The following is a 27115-nucleotide window of genomic DNA, read 5'->3' as shown; positions in this document are numbered from 1 at the left end:
GGGGGCCCCGGTGGGAAGGGGGCAGGCGCTGCTGGGGGCCGGGGACCAGAATCGGGAACCGACTGTTGAGGGAGAGAAAAGTCATAGAACCCTGGATGGGCAAAGAGATGGGCTTTTGTAGAAGAGAAGCAGAGGGGTGAGGATGAAAAAGGAGCACAAAGTTCAGAGGAAGAGTCTCAAAGCCCAGTTTCCTGCCCATCCCCACTCTGAGCCCTCGATAGATCTGTTCTTTCCTTTGCCAGTCCAGAGTCAGCTGGCTGAGCCCCATCAAAGTCATCTGTAGTTTGGAAGTTTCTATTTTGCCCAAGCCAAGAAAAGATGGAGGAGGTTCTACTACAGGCACAGATCAACTCTTTCCAAGGCTTTTCATCCACCCTCCCGCCTGTGGGCAAGGCTGTGCTTCCCTCAAATCAGTCAGAGGTCTCTCATTCCCATTCAGGGAGGAAGTGGCCTCTTTTCCTGTTCGCCTTCCTGAATTCACCCAGTACAGAGACTCAACCCAAGCCCTCTAAACACAATCATTAGTCCTCCCTAAGTACTACCACCAGCCCTCTCCCCTAACTGGCCTCACCTTTAGTCACTCACTCTCCTTGACACCCCCATTTCCATTCCCTCCTCTTTAGCTCGGCATCCCAGCCCCCATGGAGACAGCAGATAGCGGCCTGTGCCTCTCCTAGATTCATCCCAGTGGAGGAGGCTTTGAATAGCCTAGGTCTCTCTGTCCTACACCCAATGGCTAGCCACATCTCATCTTTTAGTTCTCAGCTGAAATATCACTTGCTCTAAGAAGCCTTCCTGACTCTACTTAAAGCATGTCCAATTTGTTCTGATCCTCTTTTTAGTTTCCTCACGTATACAATTTTGTAATTATGTTGGATTGAATATGTGTTTCCCCTTACACATATTACACATATTCCATGGGGGCAGAGATCATATCTGAGTTGTTGAAAGCTGAATTCCTGGTACCTGCCACAGCGTCTGGCACATAATAGGTACTCAACAAATATAAAGTGAATGAATAAACAAATGAAGGAACAAATCCTATTTATATATAATCTTACGGCTCTAAAAACTCATCCTATAGATATAGCCCTACATGTGTGTACAAGATTTTCAGAGCAGCATTATTTATAAAACCAGAAGACTGTAATCAGCCTAAATATCCCTAAGTAAGGAACTATAAAATTTTACACAAACATAAGATGAACTACTATGCAGTCATGAAAAGAATGAAGAGGCTCACTGTCTTGATAATAATCTGGAAGATACATAAACAAGTGGAAAAAAAGCAAAGTGCAGCAAAGTTTTATTACCTGCATAAAAATCAGAAACAAAAGATGACACAAGAAATGAGAATGAGGACACAGGTAGAAAGAACTCTGTCTGCCCTCTGTAACTTTGAATATAGCTATATTCACCCATTCAAAAACAGTTTTTAAGTAACCTGGGGCACTGAAATGCAGCTAAAAGGCTCTGTCCTTTCTCCTTGCTTGGAAGGTGCTGGGAGTGTGGTGGTGAGGAGTTGTTCCAGGTAAAGGTGGGAGCTGGTTCACTGCCGCCCAATTTCCCGACTTCCCCAATTATCCCTATGTTGGGAAGACTCAGTATTTAACAATGCTTCTACTCTCTACTTCAGCAACACCTGTCCGTCCTTCCCTCTGCTTATCTTGTCCTAAGAGAGGGGGGTAAGTCAAACTACTCCAACTTAAATTACCTTTCCTTGGGGTTCAGCCTCTCTAAGCCCTGTATTCACACCTGCTCCGCCCCACGAAACCTCCTTTTGCACGAGAAGTCAGAAACAAATCAACTCAGGATGAAATCCAGCTCTCCACCACACTTTCCCACCCAACCTGCCTCAGGGTCCCAGCCTCCCAGAGGCTACATAACCATCTCTGGGTCCTACCAGGCTCTACGATCACGCATCTCAGAAACTATGTCACTATCCGCACAGTTGTCCAAGACAGAAATTTGTGAGCCACTCACCATGCCTCCCTCTTTGTGAACACATCAATGAGTCCAGTTAATTCTACCTCCTAAAGATTTCCCGAATTCATCTATTTCTGTTTCCTCCTCCAACCCTACAACTTAAAAAAAAAAAAATCTGACCTACTTCAGTGGCCTCCTGACTGGTCTCCCCACATCCACTCTAACCACAGGCTATGTTACTCCTCTGCTTAAAACTCTTTAATGGCTTCCCACTGTCCCAGAACCCACGTCCAGGGCCTGGGAGGCTGTGGCAGGTTTGCTCCCCAAAAGCCTTGCCTTCCTCACCCATGTTGAGCTCCTTCTTGCAGTCCTCCCAACTAAGACACCCACCTCTGCCTGGGGCAATGCTCCCTCCAGCCCCACACACCCCGCCTCCATAACCTTTAGATCTGGTCGTCATCATTTCTTCAGGAAAGGCTTTCTTCAACCCAGCGGACTAGTCAGAGCCCTCTTTTACACAATCATACACCATGTACCTTCCCCTTCAGCAATCAGTCACTGGAATTTTAGTTATTTGTACAACTGATACAAATTTTATCACTTCGTATCTGATTGTATTATTTTATGTGGCACTAATAAAAAACAAATGCTGCCAAATTACCATACTCCACTGATTTGGGGCTTTCCTGGTGGCTCAGATGGTAAATCTGCCTGTAATGCGGGAGACCCAGGTTCGATCCCTGGGTTGGAAAGATCCCCTGGAGAAGGGCATGGCAATCCACTCCAGTATTCTTGCCTAGAGAATCCCATGGACACAGGAGCTTGGTAGGCTACAGTCCACGGGTCGCAGAGTTGGGCATGACTGAGCAACTTTCACCACTGATCTGAAGATACATCTTGACTTCAGAAATGTTAAGATGTGAGTCTTAGAATCAAAGAAATATGTGATACCTCCAGTTTCCAGCCTAGGCTAGAAACTTTAAGGGGCAAGGACTTTGTTTTTGCTCATCCCAGAACCCTGTGACCATTGTAATTTCTTCACCACCACCGCTGGCTCACAGTACATGCTATTATTTCTTAACTTAATGACTGAATGGTCTTGGCCAGTTCACAAAACAAAGCCATCAGAAAGGTCCAGCAGTTATTTAGGGAACACACAATGTCAGAGTTGGAGGAGACTCTGGCAACTACCCTAGGCACTTTTTCTCAGATGAAAAAAGGGGGAATAATGGGTCCCAGGGCTGGATTCAATCTGCCCTCCAGGCCTACTCCCTTAAAAACACAATCCTTACAAGAAGCAGGTCTGTTTTTTTCACTCTAGCATATTCTCTGCGACCCACATGGTTAAACCAGGAAGTGCAACATTTTCTTGCTAGGAGACCAGTGGTGGCTCCCCATTGCCCACCCTACAGAATCTCTCATCAGACATTTAAAGCCTTTGAACAAGACCCATCCCACATTCTTCTGGCTCACCCTGATTCATGGCTTCCCTCCTCCTGTTTGCACAGAAAGTATTAGATTACTCCATGTCTTTCTTTTATTCTGCTTTGTCTCTTATTTTGTTCAAGATGATCCGATATTCACCTCCTTCAGGGCCTTTATGATTATCCTCCACACATACACCCTCCTACCTCAGTCCCCTCAGGATAAATAATGCACTACTTTGCACAGAGTAACACGCTACTCTATGGATGTCTGCTGGGTGTTTCACATGGGACTGCATGGCTTGCTACTCAGGTGGGGGTTTCCCCACGTTTACGGATTGAGTTTTCTCCTTTTAAGTCCCTTCTGAATGTCAAGGCAGGGCCCTGTATACAAAGTGTTGTGACAAAATGCAGACTCACCCCTAACTTTATTTTTGCATACTGGAATATCCTAAAACAGACAAATGTGTGTGTATGTACCCAGGTACATCTGTATAAACTCTTTGGGTAAAAGCTGACTGTGATGGAGAGATAAGCAGTTTGGCAGAGGTCTGTGTGTCTGGGGAAAGTGAACTAGAACCAAATACTAGCATGGGAAAACCTAAACAATTTAAAAAAACTAACTCTATATGACCATCTTTAACAGAACGGAGACCCCTGGCCAGGATCCAGACACTAGCCTGTTTTGGACAGTTTCCACAGAGGAGAGAGCAATGGTATGAACATAAATTACTGTGAAACATTCAAAGCTCTCCTTTCCTTGAGTCTCCCCTGTGCAACCTGTATACTTTCTTTCCTGAAACACCCCTGCCCCTATCTCACTTGATGCAGTGCCTATATAACTTTTGAGTCTTGTTACACTTCTGGGTGAGACTCTGAAGAAGTAATTTGTGTGAGAAAACGATATAGGAAAAGGAGCTGAAAGAGAAACAGATCATGTGTCTTCCCTGGAACAAAAACACATTTGTGGGTGGGGACGCACAATGAAGAGATAATCAACCATCTGATCATCATGTGTTCACCTGGGCCAGCTGAAGGATTCCTCCCCACCCCCTTACAATCAATTCTTCTCAGCATTCACTCGTGGGGGACATCTCAGAACTGAAGATTCAGAAAAAAACAACAAAAGGAGAAAAGGAGAAGACTGGAGAGACACAGAATGGAAGGAGGGGGAAAAAACACCACCATCTAATTGCTAATATTTACTGAGTGCTTATTATGAGCCAGATACCATGACAAACAGTCATTTAATCCTTGCAACTATCTTAGAGGTTATCATCCCTATTTTACAGATAAAGAAACTGAGGTTCAAAGAGATCAAGTAACTCGACCACGATTCCAAAAGATTAAATGGCAGGGGCAAATTTGGAATCCAAGCAGTCTGACCTGGAAGAAGATTAAGCTTTCAACTACTCCACAAAGCAAGGATGATGGTACCACAGGCATTTCTCACATTCAAATTCATTCCCCTGTTTCTTTTTACCCCAATTCTCAAACAATCCTGAAACCCTCAGACAGTCAGGTGATCCCAAGGTTGGCCTGCTCTGACTCAGTTCCTAAAGGGATCTATGCTGGAAAATGAAGGCTGGGGAGGCACACCTTTCCGAAAGAGGCAGCAATCATCAAAAAGAAAGTATTAGGGAGGCTGAGAGACCAGCTGATTCCCCTGTGGTCTACATCCACCAGCTGCCCTTCTTTAGCTGCCCCAAACAGCACCAGCCACTCCCTCCCTGTTTTCGAGGCCATCCTAGTCCCCATTCCCCTGGACCAGCCTTATTATTCTTTCTGCTTCCCCAAAATATTAGAAAGGATTTTCCATTGCTTCTAATCCTGCCATCACCTCACCACTCTCCTGATGAACAGAATGTTACTTCTGGTCTTCATCCTTCTTGGGTTCAGTCTCAACCTCTTCGTCTTATTTACAGTCCTCCCATCACTCCCAACAGGATTCCAGAGGCGCTGGCTAGCCTGCCACAGCCTTGCTTTGTGCCTATCCTCCCCTCACGTCCCTGGGGATTTTCTGCGGCCCCAGCTGAAGGCCTAGCCTCCATCTTCATCCTTCTTTCCTCTGCTTCCCCACGTCCTAGAACCCATTCTCCTGAACTCTCTCCTCAAGCACCTCCCCATTTTAAGAGCAGAAAGAGATCTGGGATATCCTTCTTATGCATCTTCCTTTTTTTTTTTTTTTAATCGATGGGAAATCCTAGGCCCAAAGAAAGGTAGTGAGTGACTTGCCCAAGGTCACACAGTTGTTACAGACTGTCTTGGCGGCAGAGCCAGGGTTGGGACAAAGGGGCTTCTGCTCTGTTTCTTGGACTACCCAGCACTGGGTGGGGGCCAGAAACGTCTCTTTCCTCAGGAGACAATACCCCCTCCTCACATCAGGAGACTATGCGGGGAAACGAAGGACGGAGTCTCAAGAGGTCTTAGGGGGCATCGAGGGCTTCCAAAGGGAGCAAGCAGTGAGTCTGAGGAAGGGGCCTGTCGCACGCCAAACATCCCAGGAGGGGAAACTGTGCCCCCCGCCTTTCCCCTAGACCCACGGTTCCCACGTCTCTCGCCCTTCTGTTCTTTCCCGACCTTTCTCCACAAACGCACCCTTCACTTCATCCTTTCCCCTTCCTCACCCAGTCCCGCAACTCCAGTTCTCCTCAACACCCCCACCCCCCCCCCCGCCCGCCCCCCACCAGGCCTCCCCCGCCCCTTCCCCCCCAAAGCCCCCCCCCCTCCCCCCTCCTGGGCTCCTCTCCCTAACCCCTCGTTCCCCTCGCTCTGCCCCGGGGTCCCGGGTACCCCTGGCGGCCTCCCTGCCCCCCGGGCCCCAGCCCGGGCCGCCGGGGGCGCTGTGGGACCGCCCCGGGCCCCGCCACCCCCGCGCGGGGACGTTACCATGCCAGAGCCTCGGAGCAGCTGGGCCGGCTCGGCCCACCCGCCAGTAAAAGCCGCTCTGATTGGCCGACCGCAGCCGGGAAGGCGGGGCCAGTGGGGGGTCGCACCCCTTGGTGGCCGGGGCTCCGGTCGCTCCCACCGACTAGCCGGATCCTCCACCGGCCCGGAGAGCCCGGGTCCGGCCCCGCCCCCGGCGCGGACAGCCAGGCCCCGCCCCCGCGCCGCCGGGTCCGGGGTCCGCCTACTGGGGGCGGGGCACGCCTGCTCCGGGTTCTGACTGCACGAGGGCCGACACAGGCCTGCAGCTTGCGGCCTGAACGCGGAGCTGGACCCTTGAGCGAGCTCCCGCTACTCCCCTGCTTTTCCGCCCTCCCCGCAGGCCTCCGACCTCCGCCCTCCGCTCCTCCGCCTTCGCGCTGGGCTGCCCGAGCGCACGGAGCGGCTCTTGCGCTTGCTCCGAGGACCAGAGGCCGAACCCAAGTATTCATTCCGAATATAGGGGTATCTTTGCACTTCGCAAGGCGTTTTTTGGTTTAATGTATAGGTATTTTTAGCACTCTAGTTCACTCATTCAACAGCTATTTATTTTGAACTCCGGTTAATGTGCTGGGGAGTGTGCAGGCACTGGTCAAATAGTGGGAAAAATAAAAGTGAACAGATCTCCGGAAATTCCTGCCCTCGTGCGTTGTACACGTGCTTCTCACGTGACTCCAATGCTTCATTTGAGATTGGCTCCCACAGCGTGGTGAAATAGTGAGGTCAGGAGCCCAATTCATTTTAGGAATAAAGATGTGAGATAGATATTATGTTGCACGGATAAAGGAACTATGCTGCTGCTGCTGCTGCTAAGTCGCTTCAGTCGTGTCCAACTGTGCCACTCCATAGACGGCTGCCCACCAGGCTTCCCTGTCCCTGGGATTCTCCAGGGAAGAATACTGGAGTGGGTTGCCATTTCCTTCTCCAGTGCATGAAAGTGAAAAGTGAAAGTGAAGTCCTGTCAGACTCGTAGCGACCCCATGGACTGCAGCCCACCAGGCTCCTCCAACGTGGGATTTTCCCAATCAAGAGTACTGGAGTGGGTTGCCATTACCTTCTCCGAAAGGAATTATAACCTAAAGCTATTTAATGACTGTTCAACGTCTCAGGGCTAGTAACTGACAGAGCTCCAGGCATTTGGGTGCTGAAAGGTAGGACATCTTCCCTCCAAAGCCCAGGTAAAGGTGTTTCCTTTTTTCTTTCTTTATTCACACTTAGCTGAGCCTGTGCTCTGTGCTTGGTACTATGCTAGATCTTGAAGATACAAAGAACTCACCTGCGTCCGATTGCCGGAAGCTGAGAGCCTAGCCGGTGAGAGATAGGAAAACAACCAATAGGAAGTAGAAGTTCTAAAGGTGACAAACAGGAGGAAAGGAAGATAGAGTCATTCTTAAGGCCACTGCAGAGAGAAACTTCATTTGGAGGGAGTTGGTTTGGGAGTGTTTTTTTTTTGGCAGCATACAGCTTGTGGGGATCTTAGTTCCTGAGCCAGGATTGGAACCTCTGCCGGCTGTAGTGGAAGGGACGACCCTAACCACTGGACCACCAGGGAATTCGCAAACCTTGTGGTTTTCATTGTAATACTGCTGCTGCTGTTAAGTCACTTCAGTCGTGTCCAACTCTGTGTGACCGCATAGACGGCAGCCCACCAGGCTCCCTCGTTCCTGGGATTCTCTAGGCAAAAACACTGGAGTGGGTTGCCATTTCCTTCTCCAGTGCATGACAGTGAAAAGTGAAAGTGAAGTCGCTAGGTCGTGTCCGACCCTCAGCGACCCCATGGACTGCAGCCTTCCAGGCTCCTCCATTCAAGGGATTTTCCAGGCAAGAGTACTGGAGTGGGGTGCCATTGCCTTCTCTGCATTGTAATACTGCTGCTGCTGCTGCTGCTAAGTCGCTTCAGTCGTGTCCGACTCTGTGCGACCCCATAGACTAGATGGGCTCAAATGAGGGTCTAGTCCTGTTGCTTTCAAATGTTATTATTGAGACCTCTAGGCATAACAGAATGGTTCAGGGGCTTCATAAACTTTTATCAATCTTATTTTATTTTTACAGAGTTTTTTTAAATGAGATAATTTTTAAGAATACATAGACACAGCAGAGCCCTTCCTCCATCATCTCTACCTCCTCAGCCATATTCAGCTCTTTTAAACTGTTCCTTTTGGCATTTATCTTCATAGCTCTGATCCCCCTCCAGCTGAATCTCTCCCCTCAGAGTGAGGCATCCAAGGGGATGTGCCTACCCAAAGCCATTCTTGCATACTAAGTCACTTCAGTGGTGTCCAACTTTGTGCAACCCTATGGACTGTAGCTTGCCAGGCAGGCTCCTCTGTTCAAGTGATTCTCCAGGCAAGAATACTGGAGTGAGTTGCCATCCTTCTCCAGACCCAAAGCCCACTTACCCTCTAATAGATGATATTCTGAATACTTGGGACCCTGGGATTCCCTGCCCAGCTTGCTTCCTGGGCCTGCACCAGCTTCTTCCTTGGGTCTTTCCTTCCCAGAGAGACCATGCTGATAATGTGGGCACTCCTAGGACTGAGGGGTAGCCAGGGAACAGCTATTCAAGCAAGAGGATTGAGCACAAGCTGGGGTGTCCACAGGACCTTATGCGAGGCTCTCTCATTGCAGGACAAAGGCAAGGGCAGAAAGGAAGGGGGTCAGGCAAGAGTCAGAGGCTCAGTTCAGTTCAGTTGTTCAGTCGTATCCGACTCTTTGCGACCCTATGAATCGCAGCATGCCAGGCCTCCCTGTCCATCACCAACTCCCGGAGTTCACTCAGACTCACGTCCATCGAGTCTGTGATGCCATCCAGCCATCTCATCCTCTGTCGTCCCCTTCTCCTCCTGCCCCCAATCCCTCCCAGCATCAGAGTCTTTTCCAATGAGTCAACTCTTCGCATGAGGTGGCCAAAGTACTGGAGTTTTCAGCTTCAGTATCATTCCCTCCAAAGAAATCCCAGGGCTGATCTCCTTCAGAATGGACTGGTTGGATCTCCTTGCAGTCCAAGGGACTCTCAAGAGTCTTCTCAAAAGCATCAATTCTTCGGCACTCAGATTTCTTCACAGTCTAACTCTCACATCCATGCATGACCACTGGAAAAACCATAGCCTTGACTAGATGGACCTTTGTTGGCAAAGTAATGTCTCTGCTTTTCAATATGCTATCTAGATTGGTCATAACTTTCCTTCCAAGGAGTAAGCGTCTTTTAATTTCATGGCTGCAGTCACCATCTGCAATGATTTTGGATCCCCCCCAAAATAAAGTCTGACACTGTTTCCACTGTTTCCCCATCTATTTCCCATGAAGTGGTGGGACCAGATGCCATGATCTTTGTTTTCTGAATGTTGAGCTTTAAGCCAGCTTTTTTGCTCTCCTCTTTCACTTTCATCAAGAGCCTTTTTAGTTCCTCTTCACTTTCTGCCATAAGGGTGGTATCATCTGCATATCTGAGGTTATTGATATTTCTCCTGGCAATCTTGATTCCAGCTTGTGCTTCTTCCAGCCCAGCATTTCTCATGATGTACTCTGCATGTAAGTTAAGTAAGCAGGGGGCAATATACAGCCTTGACGTCCTCCTTTTCCTATTTGGAACCAGTCTGTTGTTCCATGTCCAGTTCTAACTGTTGTTTTCTGACCTGCATATAGGTTTCTCAAGGTGCAGGTCAGGTGGTCTGGTATTCCCATCTCTTTCAGAATTTTCCACAGTTTACTGTGATCCACACAGTCAAAGGCTTTGGCATAGTCAATAAAGCAGAAATAGATATTTTCAGAGGCTGCTACTGCTACTGCTGCTAAGTCGCTTCAGTCGTGTCCAACTCTGTGCGACCCCAGAGATGGCAGCCCACCAGGCTCCCCCGTCCCCGGGATTCTCCAGGCAAGAACACTGGAGTGGGTTGCCATTTCCTTCTCCAATGCGTGAAAGTGAAGTCACTCAGTCATGTCCGACCCTCAGCGACCCCATGGACTGCAGCCTTCCAAGCTCCTCCATCCATGGGATTTTCCAGGTAAGAGTACTGGAGTGGGGTGCCATTGAGGCTAAGGGCTGCTATTTTCTACTGTAGAACTCAGGATTCCCAAAATTGTAATTTAGAGTCTGGCCTTTTAGGTAGGTCCTTAGGAAAGTATATTTGTTAAGTTAGGAGTTTAGAAGGTATTTTCTTTAACAGTGTGTTGCCTTAGTTTGTAACATTAAGATATGTAGTGTGTGAGTCTCCATCTGTAATCTTGTCGAAGGCCCCACAAATAATAGGGGCAGGATTGAGAATTTAACTCTTTCCCCTTCCTCTCTCCCCACTGCTCATACCTTCTTCTTATCTCCTATCTGCCAAATTAAATTTGATGATTTTTGTTACTTCAATTTTCAGTTCTTATGATGCTGTGACTGCATATGCTATTCATAATTGAGCCTTGTGAAAAACTTTGATTACTCTTCCTTTCCTGCACTTTTTGTTTCCTGGAATTAGTAATTATCTTTTTTTTTTCATTTGTTTAGTTTTCTATGTGTTTATCACAAAATCTGCCTCAGAATCTTCCTGCAGCTGCCTAAATCTCTTCTCAGAATGTGTAGATACAGGAGATATCCTATCAATTTCATCTTCTTGATGACATCTGGAGCCTTCTGACCTGCTCCAATATGTTTATCCTGCCACTCCCTTGCTTCACCTAGCGTCTCCTTTCTCATCCTTCTAGGCATTTTCTTTGCCTCTCTCCTTTGTTAGGTCTTTTATTTGCCATTTTCTATATCTTTCTCTTTTTTAACTTATTCCCTCTTGAGGAGACCATCTTCTAGAAGCTTCCTCAGAAAGGAGAAGGTAAATTATTTGGAAACTGCACATTTGACATTACCATTATTGTATTCTGACACTTGCTCTATTGTTTGGCTTAGCCTGAATTTCTTTGAAATTATGATGGCACTGTGCTATTACTTTCTAGCTTCCATCACTGCTCTTGAGATGTCTGAAGTCTTTTAACTCCTTATCCTTCATAAGTGACTTTCCCCCTCCCTCTGAACCTCTCCTTGTCTTCAGTTTTCTGAAATGATAGTGATATGTCTGGGAGAGGCTATCTGTAGTGCTGGGCACTCAATGACTTCTGGGAAATAATCTTTCTTAAAATTTTATTTATTTATTTGACTGCACTAGGTCTTAGTTGCAGCACAAGGGATCTTTAGTCATGGCATGCGAACTCTTAGATGTGGCATGTGGAATCTAGTTCCCCAACCAGGGATCGAACCTAGGCCCCTTGCATTGGGAGCATGGAGTCTTAGCCATGGACCACTAGGGAAGTCCCCTGGGAAATAATCTTGACTCATCCCATTTGTGATTTCCTTCCTGCCATTTTCTCTCATTTCTATTTTGTAACTCCTGTAATTCAGATGGAAAAGGAAATGGCAACCCACTCCAATGTTCTTGCCTGGGAAATCCCATGGACAGAGGAGCCCAGTGGCCGACAGTCCATGGGGTCTCAAAGAGTCAGACGCCACTGAGCATATGCACACATCTCTGACGCTATTAATGATCCTTTTGTTTAAATTTTCTTCTTTCACATAATTGCTGTTTTCTCTAAATTTCTTTTTCTGTGATTTTGGTTTCTTTCATGTATATTCTTTGCTCTTATAATCCTTTGTTGTCTGCTCACATTAAGGATGGGTTACCAAAATCCCAGTCAGAAGCAGTTGTGCTCTGTGGGCTCAGGTACGTGAGTGGACTTGTCTCTAAGAACATCACTGCGGGGAACCTCTGGAGACCCATCATTAGGCCTGCCTTCTCTGGGTGGTCAGCAGTCTGGCACAACCAATTCCATTTGCCATATGGTTGCCACACTACAGTCCTAGGATTCATCCTTCTCTGTTCTGTCAGAAACCACTCATCTAGCTTTCTAAAGTATTTCACTCTTGTCTCCTCTCCTGTTTTCCTGTCTTTGTGCATTTATGCCCTAAAAAACAAATCCCTTTGCTATAGTTTTAGGGTATTTTTAGTAGAGCAAAATTAGATACATGTGTTCAATCTACCATTTTTACCCAGAAATTTTAAATATCTTTTAACTATTTGTAAAACAGTAGTTTAAAAATATGAACATTCAGATGTCCTACATTTCAAATTTTGGGGTTTGTCAAAACAGGCTTGTTGACATTGAATGATTTTATAACAGAGATATGAAGTTGAACTTACAAATGTGTTCTAATAAGACATTGCTTGTGTCTGTTTTAGATAGTGAAGTTCTACAAAAGGCTTTGCTTGCCGAAGGGGGTCGGCTGGGTTTTTTAAAAATAATTTTATGCATTTATTTTTATTTCTTTTGACTGTTCTGAGCCTTCATAGCTGTGCAGGCTTTTCTCTAGTTGTGGCAAATGGGAACTGCTCTCTAGTGTAGCACACAGGCTTCTCATCTTAGTGGCTTCTCTTGTTGCAGGGTAGGGGCTCTAGGGCATGTGGGCTTCAATAGTGCAGCTCCCAGGCTCTAGAGCACAGGCTCGGTAGTTGTGGCACGCGGGCTTTGTTGCTCCTTGGCATGTAGGATCTTCCCGGACCAGGGATCGAACCGGTGTCTCCTACACTGGCAGGTGGATTCTTAACCACTGAGCCACTAGGGAAGCCCCCAGCTGCTTTTTTTAAAGGTTTGCAAACATCTCTTTTGAGCTGGTGATCAACTAGTGTGACCCTTGAACTGTGGTGAAGGTTCTGCTATTGGCCTGCATGAGAGAGAGGCTTGGAGGAGGGAGCGTCCCAGCCCCAATGGTAAAGGGGATGAAATAGGGAAGACTTGCCACCTGAGGAAAGAGAAAGAGTTCTTTCCTTATACCCTCCTGACTAACTTCCAGTCCTTAGTGCTGTCTGCCCATAATCCCTCCACAGCCTTAAACATTATAGAACATTACATTTTTAGAAATCAGTTTGGGGGACATCTCTGAAGCCTCTACTGAGCCTATACCCCGCAGAGCCCATGCTCCGCAACAAGAGAAGCCATTGCAATGAGAAGCCAGCGCACTGCAACTAGAAAAAGGCTGTGCGTGGCAACAAAGACCCAGTGCAGTCAAAAATAAATGATTTTTAAGGTTTAAAAAAATATATAAAAGTCACCTTTGGGACTTCTCTTGTGGTCCAATGGCTAAGACTCTGCACTCCCAATGCAAGGGGCCTGGGTTTGATCCCTAGTTATTAGGCAACTAGAGCCCCCACACAACAAATAAGACCCAATACAGCCAAATAAATAAATAATTTTAAAAAAAAAATCAGCTTCATTGACATATAGTTTACCCCTAATAAAAGTCACCAATTTGAAGTGTAGGGTGCAGTGAATTAATCATGACATAAAACAGTTCCTTCCCTCAGAGACCTTCTTTGTTCCATTTTGCAGTCAGTTGAATCTCCCTCATCTGGCTCCTGGCATCAACTAACCTCCTTTCTGTCAAAATAGTTTTACATTTCTAGAATTTCATGTAAGTGGAATTATATAGTTTGTAGTAGTTTGTGTCTACCTTCTTTCGCTTGGTATAAAGCTTTTGAGATTATTCATGTTGTTGCATGTATCAGTAGTTCGTTCCTTTTTAAAAATATGAAGTGGTACATTTCATTGTTTATCCACTTACCAGTTGATGGACATTTAGGTTGTTTATAGTTTTGAGCTATAACAAATAGAGCTGTTTATGAATATTTGTGTATAGGTCTTTGTGTGGATATGTTTTAATTTCTCTTGGGTGAATACTTAGGAATGGGCTTTCTGAATTGTAGAGAATAGATATTTAACTTTTAAAAAAAAAACAACCTGCCAAACAGCTTTCTAAAGTGGCCATACCATTTTACATCCTCACCAGTAATAAACGAGGGTTTCACATTCCAACATCCTCCTCAACACTTGGTGTGCTCACACTTTTTATTGTGCCTAACAAGTTGTGGTTTTATGTGTATTTCAGTAATGACTAATGATGTTGAGAATCTTTTTATTGCTTATTTACCTTTTGAGAACCTTCTGTTTTTTTTTTTTAAGATTTATTTGTTTATTTTTGGCTGTGCTGGCTCTTGTGCTACCTGCAGCCTTTCTCTATTGCAGCAAGCGGGGACTACTCTGATGTGGGTGTGGGCTCCTCACTGGGGATGGCTTCTCTCTGCATGGACTTCAGTAGTTGTGGTTCCCGGGCTCTGGATCACAGGCTCAGCAGTTGTGGGGCACAGACTTAGTTACCCCTTGGCCTGTGGGATCTTCCTAGACTAGGAATCAAGCCGTATCCTCTGCACTGGCAGGCGAATTCTTAACCACTGGACCACCAGGGAAGCCCCTGAATATCTTCAGTGATGTGTCTATTCACATCTTCTACCCATTTAACAACTGGATTGTTTCCCTTTTTGTAATTGAGTCATAGTGGTTCTTTATATATTCTGGATACAAGCCCTTTACCAAGTACATGTTTTGCAAGTAATTTTTTTCCTGTCAAAGGCTTCTATTTTATTTTCTTTTATGTCTATATCAGGTCTGTGCTTTTATAATATTCTGTCTTGTTTTTGTAGCAAAATAATGCTAACTGCATAAAATGATTTGAGAAGTATTCCGTTACTGTTCAACTTTCTCAAAGAGTGTATATAGAATAATTGTATTATGTTTTCCTTAAATCTTTGGCAAAATTTACCAATGAAGTTATCTGGGGCTGGAGTCTTCCTTAAGGGAAAGGTTTTTAATTACAATTTCTTTAGTAGATATAGGGTTTTTCAGGGTTTTGCTTTCTTATTGAGCTTTAATAGGTTGTATCACTTCATGGGAAATAGATGGGGAAACAGTGGAAACAGTGTCAGACTTTATTTTTGGGGGCTCCAAAATCACTGCAGATGGTGATTGCAGCCATGAAATTAAAAGACGCTTACTCCTTGGAAGAAAAGTTATGACCAATCTAGATAGCATATTCAAAAGCAGAGACATTACTTTGCCGACTAAGGTCCATCTAGTCAAGGCTACTGTTTTTCCTGTGGTCATGTATGAATGTGAGAGTTGGACTGTGAAGAAGGCTGAGCGCCGAGGAATTGATGCTTTTGAACTGTGGTGTTGGAGAAGACTCTTGAGAGTCCCTTGGACTGCAAGGAGATCCAACCAAATCCATTCTGAAGGAGATCAGCCCTGGGATTTCTTTGGAAGGAATGATGCTAAAGCTGAAGCTCCAGTACTTTGGCTTCCTCATGAGAAGAGTTGACTCATTGGAAAAGACTCTGATGCTGGGAGGGATTGGGGGCAGGAGGAGAAGAGGACGACAGAGGATGAGATGGCTGGATGGCATCACGGACTCGATGGACGTGAGTCTGAGTGAACTCCGGGAGTTGGTGATGGACAGGGAGGCCTGGCATGCTGCGATTCATGGGGTCGCAAAGAGTTGGACACGACTGAGTGACTGAACTGAACTGACTGTCCTTCAAGGAATTTGTCTATTTCATCTAATTTATCAAGTTTATTGGCATAAAGTTTTACCATCATACTCTTATTATTTCCCAGTATAGAGTCTGTAGTGATGTCCCCTTTATTATTCCTGATGTTGGTAAATTATGTCTTTTTTCCCCCCTGGTAAAAGCTGGATAGAGCTTTATCAATTTATTAATCTTTTCAAAGAACCAGATTTGGGTGATTGCATTGATTTTCTCTTTGTTTGTTTTATTTATTTACTCTTATCCATACGATTCCCTTCTGCTTCAGTTTCTTTGTAATTACTTATCTAGTTTCTTACTCTAAGCACTGCTTTAGCAGCATCCTACAAATTTTAATATGTCAAGTTTTCATTTTCACTCAGTTCAAAATATTTCATAATTATCTTTGTCATGTCTTCTTTGATTCATGAGTTGTATAGAATTGTATTGTTTAATTTGCAAACATTTGGGAATTTTCCCAGATATCTCTTAATTATTGGCTTATGGTTTAATTCCATTGTGATCTGAGAACGGATTTTGTATGATTCTAATCTTAAGTTTATTGATATTTGTTTTATGGTCCAGATTATTATTCCATATGCATTTGGAAATAAGGCATCCTGCTGTTGTTTGGTGGTGTGTTCTATAAATGTCAATTGAGTCAAGTTGGTTGACAGTATTTTTGAAAACCTCTATATCCTTGCTTTTTTTCTCTCTACTTTTTCCAGTTCCTGAAAGAGAAGCGTTGAAGTCTCTAACAGAAATTGTGGATTTATCCATTTCTCCTTTCACTTCTGTAAGTTTTTTGCTTCATGTATTTTGAAGTTGTTATTAGGTTCAAATATATATAGGATTACATCACTTTTATTAGTTGACACCTCTATCATGGAGTTTATGGATTTAAAAAGGACAGCTCCCTTTTTAACTTTGCTAATCTTTCTTGCTCTAAAATCTGAAATTGGGACTTCCCTGGCGGTCCAAGTTTCCAATGTAGCAGGTGCTAGTTTAATCCCTGGTCAGGGAAAGAAGATCCCACATGCCATGCCATGTGGCCAAAAAGTAAAAAATAAAATAAACTCTGAAATTGATGTAGTCACTCTAGCTTTCTTTTGACTAGTACTGGCATAGTTTATTTCTTTCCATCTTTTAACCTATGTGTGTCTTTTTATTTAAAGTGTGTTTCTTGTAGACAGAACATAGTTTGAGTCTTGGGTTTTTCTTAATTGAATCTTATAATCTGTCTTTTAATTAGCTTATTTAGATCATATATTTGTGATTTAATTATCAGTATGATCATCTTTAAAAGAAAGAAAAAGTAGAGAGGGAGAGAAAGGAAAAAAGAGGAAAGGACCCCAGACGGGGAATCAGAAAAGCAGATTGAGGTCCTGATTCTGTACTTGCCAGCTCTGTAACTTTAGATAAATCTCATAACTCTGAGCCTCAGCTGGCTCTCAAACATGTTTGTAAGGATGAATAAGTTATTTGTAAACTACAACATGCTCTGAAATCACAAGGGATTAAAGGAATCCAGTGCCAGATGCATAGATAGGAATCCATAAAGCAGGATGTGAGTACCTCAAAGGCAGAACTAGGTCTCACTCTTCTGTATTTCTAGCACCTAGCTCCATGCCTGAAACATTAAATGTTACCAATAAGTGTTCATTGCATGACTGAGACAATGAAAGAACTAACTTTGAATCAGCTTGAGCCATAGGGGAAGCCCATAGTGAATGAATGATGGTATGTAAAAGACAGGTGGGTATTAGGTGACATGTTTTTACGTGGCTATGGCACTGCTGAGAACTGAACTTATAATGTTTAATTCTTTATCTGTTAAATGTTTCAGTAGCACAGAAGAATAATTTGCACATATGTGTATTTTTCTTACATATTCATTAATTCAACAAATGTTTATTAAGTGTCTATTATATGCCGGGCAAAGTTCTAGTCCTGGGCATGAAACAATGTCCATTTTAATCATTTGTTTTAAAAAGGCCTCTGGTAATGATGATTATTTTCAGTGACAGTATTGATTAAGCCCTGACTCTTGGTGTAAATTGAAATGTATTCCCATTAGTTATTGGTTGGTTGTAATTTTTTGAAAAAAACTTCTTTGGGAAAATAACTTTTTCTAATTTTTTCCCTACTTTTAGCCATTAATATTAGTTTGGGAGCATAAAATTAAATGATTTTTTAAAAAGCAATAGGCCAAGTTAATATATATTAGGTGATGGATATGGATAAAAAGCTAGATAATCAAGCAGATAGATGATAGGGAGTCATTCTTCCAGTCAACTTGATGATGTCATTGGAAGAAAGAAGGTCAGTTGGAACCTGTCACCTGGCAGTTAGTTACAGGGAGCTGCAGCTAGGAAGAGGGGTCAGGAGCTGCCCTGGAATCCTTAACCCCCAAGCAGCCAACAGTGTGTGTTCAGGCCCCTGCACCAGAGACACAGGACATCTTTGTGACTAACAGAGTGATCCAAGATGGAGAAAGATAAACCCCCACAGTTGGTGACCCCTGCATCAGTGAAAGCCATCATCTCAAGGATTGAGGCTGCCCAGCTAACTCGGGCTCAGGAGGTAACCCCAGAGATGAAAATGTCACCTTTCTGTTGGGGTCTAATGGGGAGGTCAGGGACTGATGCCAGATGTGGGCAAGATTCCAGCTCTGGGCCCTTGTGGGGCCTCAGGATCCTCAGCAAGCTGGGTTTGTGGATAGCTTAGTGCAAAATATTCACCTCCTATAGATTGGCCTCTAGAGGGTGAGCTGGAATCAAACCACGCCCCCCGAGGCCAGCGATGGGTCCAAGAAGAGGACACCCCAAGGGAAGCCCTAGGATGGCCCTGAGACCATGGTGGTGGGTCCTACCAGGGCAGAAGGGGCCCAGAGTTCATGATATCAGGTCTGTTCTTGGCAACCTATCAGAATCTCCCCAAGCTGAGCCCTAGAAACTCACAGGGAAATAGCCAAAGATTCTACTCATCCTGCACATGGGCCTTTAGTGCATTTTTTAATGGGAAACTCTGATCCTTGCTTCCCTTGTGGCTCAGCTGGTAAAGAATCCACCTGCAATGTAGGAGACCCAGGTTCGATCCCTGGGTGGGGAAGATCCCCTGGTGAAGGGAAAGGCTACCCACTCCAGTATTCTTGCCTGGAGAATGTCATGAACTGTATAGTCCATGGGGTCACAAAGAATCAGACACAACTGAGTGACTTTCACTTTCACTTTTCTGATCCTTGGGTTTCTTGGGGCCTCATTTTTCTAGTCTGTTGCCTCTGGATCCTTGTGAGGAGAGATGTCCAGAAGTCCCTGGCAAATTCTAAAATTCTGAAGAAATGTTCACTGTGGATTTTTAGTATTCTCTCCTTGACCTGGTCTTAATAATTGAAATGAGAGTAATTAAAGCTAACACTTACTTTCTGTGCCAGGTGCTGACCTAAGTGCTTTACAAATACTGGCTCATTTAATCTGTACTAAAACTCTGTGACATAGTTATTATAATGATCCCCACTTTACAAATAAGAAAACTGAGGCCCCAAGAGGTTAACCACCTTGTCTAAGATCACATGACTAGGACATGGCATCTGGTGCCAGAGTTTACATTCCTAAACACTACAATCTGCTGCTTCCCGTGTAGAATATTTCTTCCCAGCTCTCAGAAATCTTGGACAATGTCAACTGTGTCATCAACCGCTTCCAGGAAGAATTAGGATATGATTTAAAAAAAAAGGCGAAACCTCCCCAGCCAGAGCAAAAGGGCAAGAACAGATTCATCTTGCTGGAGAAAATTTCCTCCTTCGCCAAAGATGCTAAGACTAAAGAGAAGCACTTGTATGAAATTCTTCACTGGCTAGGTGACTGGGGTGAGTTTGCAGGCTGGGTGCAGTCCTAAGGGCGGGTTCCTTCCCCTAGTGACTCTGGTTCCAGCTCACTCAACCTCCTTCTTTCCCCACCCTAGGCCAGCCTTTGATGGGAGGAAAGGGCAGGGTGGTGGGTGCAGAAGGAGCAAAGGACGCATTGTAGTGCCTCGCCAGTGAAAATATCACCCACTCATGACAGCACATCACCTCTACTTCCTCGAGAGGCAAATGTGTTATTGTCCAAAACATAACAGATTGTGACATTAGATGCCTATGTGATGAAGCCTTACTGTATCTTATTTTTTAGCAAGACAGAAACTAAATGCAAACTCACACTATTTTTTTCCACCTTTATTGAGATATAATTGACATTGTATAAATGTTAAGTGTACATGTGATTATTTTATATATATATGTATATGTATGCAGTGAAATGATTATCACAATAACACATCACCTCACAGCTACCCTTTTTTTGTGTGTATGGTGAGAACATTTAAGATCTTCTCTCTCAGCAAATTTCAGATATTGGATATTGCAGGTTTAGTTCCAGACCACCACAATAAAGTAAATATCACAATAAAGTGAATCATAAGAATTTTTTGGTTTCCCAGTGCATATAAAAGTTATGTTTTTATTATACTGTAGTCTATTAAGTGTACAATAGCATTATATCTAAGAAAACAATGTACATACCTTAATTGACAATACTTTATTGCTAAAAAATGCTAACCATCATCTGACCATGCAGGGTTTCCACAAACCTTCAGTTTTTAAAAAAATGCAATATTTGCAAAGAGCAATAAAACAAAATGCAGTAAGACAAGATGTGCCTGTATACAATACAGTGTTAACTGTAGTCACCATGCTGTATATTAGATCTCCAGAACTTATTCATCTTATAATTGAAAGTTCGTACCTTTAACCAACATCTCCCCATTTCTCACTTAGCCTCTGATAACCACCAATTTACTGTCAGTTCAGCATTTTTTGATTTCCATTTCCCTGTCTGATTTATTTCACTTAGTGTAATACCCTCAAGGTCCATCCATATTGTCACAAGTGGCAGGATTTCCTTCTCTGTTGTGACTTAATAATATAGATCTTCCTTAGCTTATGATGGGTGTACATCCCAATAACCCTATCATAAGTTATAATACCATAAATCAAAAATGTACTTAATACACCTAACCTTCCCTAGTGGCACAGATGGTAAAGAATCTGCCTGCAACGCAGGAGACCTGGGTTCCATCCCTGGGTCGGGAAGATCCCCTGGAGAAGGGAATGGCTACCCACTTCAGTATTCTTGCCTGAAGAATTCCATGGACAGAGCAGTCTGGTATGCTACAGTCCACGGACTCCCAGAGAGTTGGACACAATTGAGTGACTAGGACTTTCACTTTCACTTTAACCTACCAAACAGGTTAGCCTAGCCTACCTTATTCAGAACACTTCCATTAGCTTATCACCTAACACAAAGCCTATTTTATGATAAAGTGTTGGATATTTCACATAATTCATTGAAGACTATACTGAAAGTGAAAAACAGGATGACTGTATGCATACAGATGGTTGTAAGTGTATCTGTTGTTTACTCCTGTGATTGTGTGGCTACTTAGAGCTGCAGTTTGCTGTTAGTGCCAGCATCATGGGAGTATTATACCATATATGGCTGGCATGGGAAAAGATAAAAATTCAAAGAATTTCTACGGAATGCATATCACTTTCACATTGTAAAGTCAAAAAGTCAGAAGTTGGGGACTATCTGTATTTCTTTATATATACCACATTTTCACTATCCGTTCATCCGTTGACTGACACAGGTTGCTTCCATGCCTTGACTCTTGTAACATGGGCTTCACTGAACATGCGCGTGCAGATATCTCTTGGAGACAGTGATTTTGTTTCCTTTGGTTATATACCCAGAAGTAGGATTGCTGGATTATATGGTTATTTGATTTTAAATTTTTTGAGGCACCTCCACACTGTTTTCCAAAATGGTTATACCACGTTACACTCCCACAAACAGTGCACAAGGGCCCCTTTTCTTCATGCCCTCACCAGTACTTGTTATCTCGTATCTTTTACATAATTGCCATCCTCACAGGTCTAATGTAATATCTCACTGTGACTTTGATTTGCATTTCCCTGATGATTAGTGATGTTGAACACCTTTTCATATACCCATTGGCTATTTGTATATCTTTAGAAAAATGTCTATTCATATCCTTTGTCCATTTTTTAATGTTTAAATATTTATTTATTTGATTGCATAGGGATCTTTGCTGTGTTATGCAGGTTCCATAGTTGGGGCTCTCAGGCTTAGTTGTTTTGAGGCATGTGGGATCTTAGTTCCCTGACCAGAGATTGAACCCGCATTTTGCAGGGTGGATTTTTAATCACTGGACTACCAGGAAAGCCCCCTTTGTCCATTTTTAATCAGATTATTTGTTTTATTTTGCTCTCGGAGTTTTATGAGTTTCTTAGCTATTTTGGATATTAACCCTTTATTAGATATATGATTTGTATTTTTCCTCCCATTCTGTAGGTTGAGCCTTTTCACTGTTGATCATTTCTTTTGCTGTACAGAAACTTTTTAGTGTGATGTAGTTCCACTTATTTATTTTTGCTTTTGTTGCCTTGCTTTTGATGTCATATCCCGCCCCCCCCCCAAAAAAAAAATCATTGCCAAGATGAATATCAGGAAGTTTTTCCCCTAAGTTTTCTCCTAGGAGTTTTAAGGTTTGGGGGCTTATATTTAAGTTTAATTCCTTTCAAGTTAATTTTTGTAAGTGGCATAAGACAGGAGTCTCCAATTTAATTTTTTTGCATGTGAAGGTACAGGCTTACCAGCACCACTTACTGAAGAGATTATCCTTTCTTCATTGAGTGTTCTTGGTTCCCTTGGCAAATATTAGCTGACTGTACATGCATGGATTCATTTTTGAGCTCTTGATTCTGTCCCATTTGTCTGGGTGTCTGTTTTTATGTCAGTGCCACACTGTTTTGTTTACTATAGCTTTGTCAGTTCAGTTCAGTCGCTCAGTCATGTCCGACTCTTTGTAACCCCATTGACTGCACCACACCAGGCTTCCTTGTCCATCACCAACTCCCAGAGCTTGCTCAAACTCACCTCCATCAAGTTGTGATACCATCCAACCATCTCATCCTCTGCTGTCCCCTTCTCCTCCTGCCTTCAATCTTTCCCAGCATCAGGGTCTTTTCCAATGAGTCACTTCTTTGAATCAGATGGCCAAAGTATTGGAGTTTCAGCTTCAGCATCAGTCCTTCCAATGAATATTCAAGACTGATTTCCTTTGTAATATAGCTTAAAATCAGGTAGTGTGATGCCTCCAACTTTGTTTTTGTTTCTCAGGAGTACTTTGACTCTTCGGAGTCTTTTGTGGCTCCATATGAATTTTAAGATTGTTCTCCTAGTTCTGTGAAAAATGCTACAGGATTTTGATAGAGATTGCACTGAATATATAGATGACTTTGGGTAGTATAGACATTTTAACAATATTAATTCTTTTGATCCATGAACATGGGTTATCTTTCCATTTATATGTGTTTTCTTCAATTTCTTTCATTAATGTCTTATGGTTTTCACTGTAGAGATCTTTCACACACCCCTGTTAAATTTATTCCTACATATTTTGTTGTTTTGATGCTTTTTAAATGGGATTGTTTTCTTTATTGCTTTTTTAGATAATTAATTGTTAGTGTGTAGAAATGCAACTGATTTTTAATGTGTTGATTTTAGGTCCTGCAACTTTATTGAATTTATTAGTTCTAATACTTTTTCTGGTGGAGCATACTAGCTATTTCATAGAGGAACTCAAGGGTGATATTCAAAGCACTGAATGGATACTAGGCCAAAGAGCATGGATGCCAGCTGTAAGCAACTGGTATAGCCATTTGGGGGTGGACCAGCTGCATGCAGCCCTGGAACCAGGTGCTACCCCTCTTAAGATCCAGAGACCTCAGTCTGGTGTGAGATGTGGTGGATGCTGCAATGTTGGAGGAAGATGGTATAAGCATGTGCTCTAACCCTCCTCACATTGTCCTGCTCCTGAGGAGTGCTCAGTTCAGTGGTTCTTCAGCTGCCTCCAGAAACTAAGCAGAGCTGTTGACTCCAGTTAATTCATTTAATTGTCCAAATAGAATAAATAAGTAGGCTAGGCAATGAGCGTAGAAAAATAACAAGGCAGACACATGCTTGGCCTTGTAGTGCAACAATACAACTTAGTATCTATGCATATTTTCCACATGGCAGGTCTCATGTTAATCATTTCACTTGTATTATCTCATTTAATCCATACCCAACCCTTTTTTGGCAAGGATACTAAGGCTCAGGGGAATAAGTGATTTGCCCAACATCATACAGCTAATAAGAGGTTAAATTAATTTAACTTCAAAGCCTACTAGGGTTACCCCCATGCTCTAGGGCTGTTTGGGGCTCCCTAGAGGACAGATTGTTATCACCCTGAACCTCCCACTCTCTCAGGTGACAGCCTGACCTATGAGATCAAGAACAGGAAGAGTGAGGAGGAAGAGGAAGCCCTGGATGAATGGATCGAGGTGATGGAAAAAGTGTTACCTCTCTCCCTCATAGCCACCAAAGGAGGCATCGAGTCTCTCATTTCCCTTTGCTCTACTCTCATTGAAGGACAGAGGAAAGGGGCACAAAGTAGGTACCGGGAACAGCATGATTAGAAAAATAACTCTACTCCAGGGAAATATGGAGGATCAGGAGTGTGTTGAATTTAGTTGAACTGGATCAAATAGGTCCAGACCCCTCTGGGCCCTACAGGTGCTGTGGAGCTGACAGACCCTGACAGGTAAGCTCTGAGCCCAGCAGAGTCCTCTCCCGACAGTGTCTCCCCTGGCCTCATGTAACGCCCCAGCTCCTTATTACCAAAGCCCTAAGAGGGCTGGATGGGAATGTGGCCAAGCAGGATCTGGAGAATTGGTATAATCCTTGGATCCATGGGAGCTTATTGTCTCTATTCTCTCTACCTCTCCTAGTGTCCAAACATACCTTCTGGCAGGACTGGCAGGAACAGAGCCCACAAAAAGCAATATCCTGCCCTCAGCCCCTGAGCCCAGAGCAGATGCTGCAGGACAAGCACACTACCTGCCTAAAGGTCTCCGAGGTGAAGTCCATGTTACAGGAGCTCCTGGACTCCACCATGTTCAACCAAGGGGAGGTTAGGGCCATCAGGTACATGTCTGCTGTGGTGGAGAACCTCAATAAAGCCTTGATCCTCCAGCACAAGGAGAACAGGAGCCTGGAGGCCAAATACAGGCACCTGAAAATAGAGATGACCAAAGAGCTCGGCAGCCAGAAGCTGTACTTCCAGAAGTCCCTCCAGATCCTCGAGAGTAAGAGAGATGCCCTGCTAAAGCAGATAGAGATTTTAGGGGGCAAGTACCATGACCTGCTCCTGATAAAGCATGCCCTAGAGTTCCAGCTGAAGAAGATTCAGTCTGCTGGAGGTCAAGCAGAAGACTTAGTCAGGGTCTTGGTTGAGTTCCCAGACGCTGCCAAGAAAGAAGCCTTCCCAAAGAAAGACACAGTCATGGAGGAAATCCAACAGGAGCCCAAGAAGGAGGAGCAGTTTTCACCACATTCCCCAAGCCCCATGGCCATGGCCTGGGACAGTGGTGCTATGCCTTCAGCAGATCAGCCTCTTTCCACCATGACCATGGATTCAAGGATTGCAGATGTGTATAGGAGCAAGGACGCTGAAAGTCTTCAGCCTGTGTTGCCATCCTCCATGGATCACATGTTTCCTAAGAAATGGGAAAGACTGTCAGCAGAAAGCCCAGGTGACAGAGCCAAAGACCAGAAGGACTTCTTCCAGGAAGTGGCCTGGGAGAAGGAAGGACTCCAAATTAAGTCCCATTTTCAGAAGCAGCTGTCCCTAGAGAGGTCGAGGAAGTTGGCCTTGGAGAGCAAGGCAGAGGCCAGGGAAGAGGAGCTCAGCTGGGAGAGGCGGAGGCAGCAGTGGCAGCAGGAGGAGGAGATGTGGCTGCAGCGGCAGGAAAGGTGGGCCCTGCTAGAGCAGGAGCATGAGGAGAAGCTGCGGCAGTGGGAGGCAGAGGAGGCGGCACGGGAGCAGCGGCTGAGACTGGACCAGGAGCCCAAGGGCCCGTGGAGGGAGCTGGAGCAGCCAGGAGAGGACGCAGAGAGGATGATCTTTGTGCCCATCGGTCGCTGGAGGGACTCGGAGGACGCGTCTTTGGCATCTCCCCCAAGCCGGGCCCAATCTGCTCGCCAAGGCAGGAGGCCACGCGTGCCCAGGTCCCCTAAGACCCAGCAGCCCACCCCCAGAAACCAGAGGTCCATGAGTTCAGCCGAGTTTACCCAGAAACCACAGGCCCACCGTCTTCCCATGAAGCCCAAGAAATCGGCCTCCTTTCCTGTCATGGGGACATCCCCGCGAAGGGTGACCCAGCCCCCTGTGCGTATAGCCCCAGTAACTCTGAAGGAGAAGGTATACCATATGGACACGGAGGCCCAGAGGAGGAACCTGCAGCTCCTGACTGAGGAGGACATGCGGGGGCTGCCCCACTGCCTGCGCAGTAAGGTGCTGGAGCTCACCACCACCACCATGGAGCTGAATGCGCTCAAGCTGTGGTGCCTCTGCCACAAGTACATCTGCTACAGACACTTCCAGAGCCTCCGGTAAGTCTTCCCTGGCAACCATTGGCACCACCCACACCCGTGGGCAGAGCCAAAACCCAACGAGAAAGGAGGAGCATGGGGCATGGGGTGGGGAGAATCACTCAGGCCGACATGATGCCCCTGAGAGAGGGGCTTGCACCGGACACCCAGCCTCAGAGCCTTGGGCAACCCTGAGGTGTGGGAGGTAGAGCTCTCCCTCTGTGAGTCTTCCTACTGTCTTCCTGGCGTCCTACTGACCTGCCCGTAACCCGGCTACCACGCTCCTCCATTTGCCTTACTTCCTCTTCCTGTTTCCAGCCCAGCCCAAGGCTCCTTACCTGACACCACCTCACCTCTGCTCCTTGTTTTCCCCAGTTCTCACACACACAGTCATCCTTGGTTAACAGAGAGCTAGGGGCAGGGAGGAGGCCCCTTCACCCACTAAATCACTTCCCTCTCTTCCCAGACAAGACGTGATCAACCATATACAAGTTGTGCGAGAAGCTGGGGCTTCCTACAAGGCCCAGAACCTCTTCCTCTTCCTAGAAAACGTGGACCACCTGCAGAAACTCCAGCTCCAGGTGTGGACAGACAAGCAGAAGGACCTGGAGGAGAAGCGCCGAGAGTGCCTGAGCAGCATGGCGACTATGTTCCCCAAGGTGGGCCTCGCACCTGGCGACCTTCCCAGGGGTCAGCACGGCCAGCAGGAACAGGGCCAGGATGGAGTCATGGGGCTGTGGGGGTGTGCCTGGGGGCAGGAGAGCAGATGGGAAATCAGAGAGCAAATTAAAACCTCTGAACCAGGAAGAGGGGAAGGCAGGCAGCAGCCTGAGTAGAACAAAGGCAAGTTTTCCAATCTCCATATATGGGGGGAAAGCAAGAGAGGGAAGAAAGGGAAAGTCGCTCAGTTGTGTCTGACTCT

General features: G+C 45.0%; 2 protein-coding genes across 10 annotated transcripts in view; one reads left to right on the top strand and one right to left on the bottom strand.

The window, feature by feature from the left end:
• PRPF40B (pre-mRNA processing factor 40 homolog B) overlaps positions 1-6289 on the bottom strand; it is a 20142-nt gene extending 13853 nt beyond the window's left edge. For all 9 annotated transcript variants that reach the window (XM_040234036.1, XM_040234034.1, XM_040234041.1 and 6 more), the window contains exon 1: positions 6240-6289. In XM_040234036.1, coding sequence (XP_040089970.1) covers positions 6240-6242 — 3 coding nt within the window. In that variant the 5' untranslated portion in view covers positions 6243-6289. The remainder of the gene's footprint in view (positions 1-6239) is intronic.
• A 1079-nt stretch (positions 6290-7368) lies between these two features.
• The window catches only part of FAM186B (family with sequence similarity 186 member B), a gene marked incomplete at its 5' end in the record, with an annotated part of 26548 nt that continues 6801 nt past the window's right edge, over positions 7369-27115 (top strand). The window contains 4 exons of the mRNA XM_040233962.1: positions 7369-7453; positions 24031-24213; positions 24552-26214; positions 26660-26852. Coding sequence (XP_040089896.1) covers positions 7369-7453; positions 24031-24213; positions 24552-26214; positions 26660-26852 — 2124 coding nt within the window. The remainder of the gene's footprint in view (positions 7454-24030; positions 24214-24551; positions 26215-26659; positions 26853-27115) is intronic.

The sequence above is a fragment of the Oryx dammah genome, unplaced genomic scaffold (genome assembly GCF_014754425.2).
Source record: "Oryx dammah isolate SB20612 unplaced genomic scaffold, SCBI_Odam_1.1 HiC_scaffold_29, whole genome shotgun sequence".
Taxonomy (NCBI): Eukaryota; Metazoa; Chordata; class Mammalia; order Artiodactyla; family Bovidae; genus Oryx; species Oryx dammah.
This window is presented reverse-complemented; position numbering and strand designations above follow the sequence as displayed.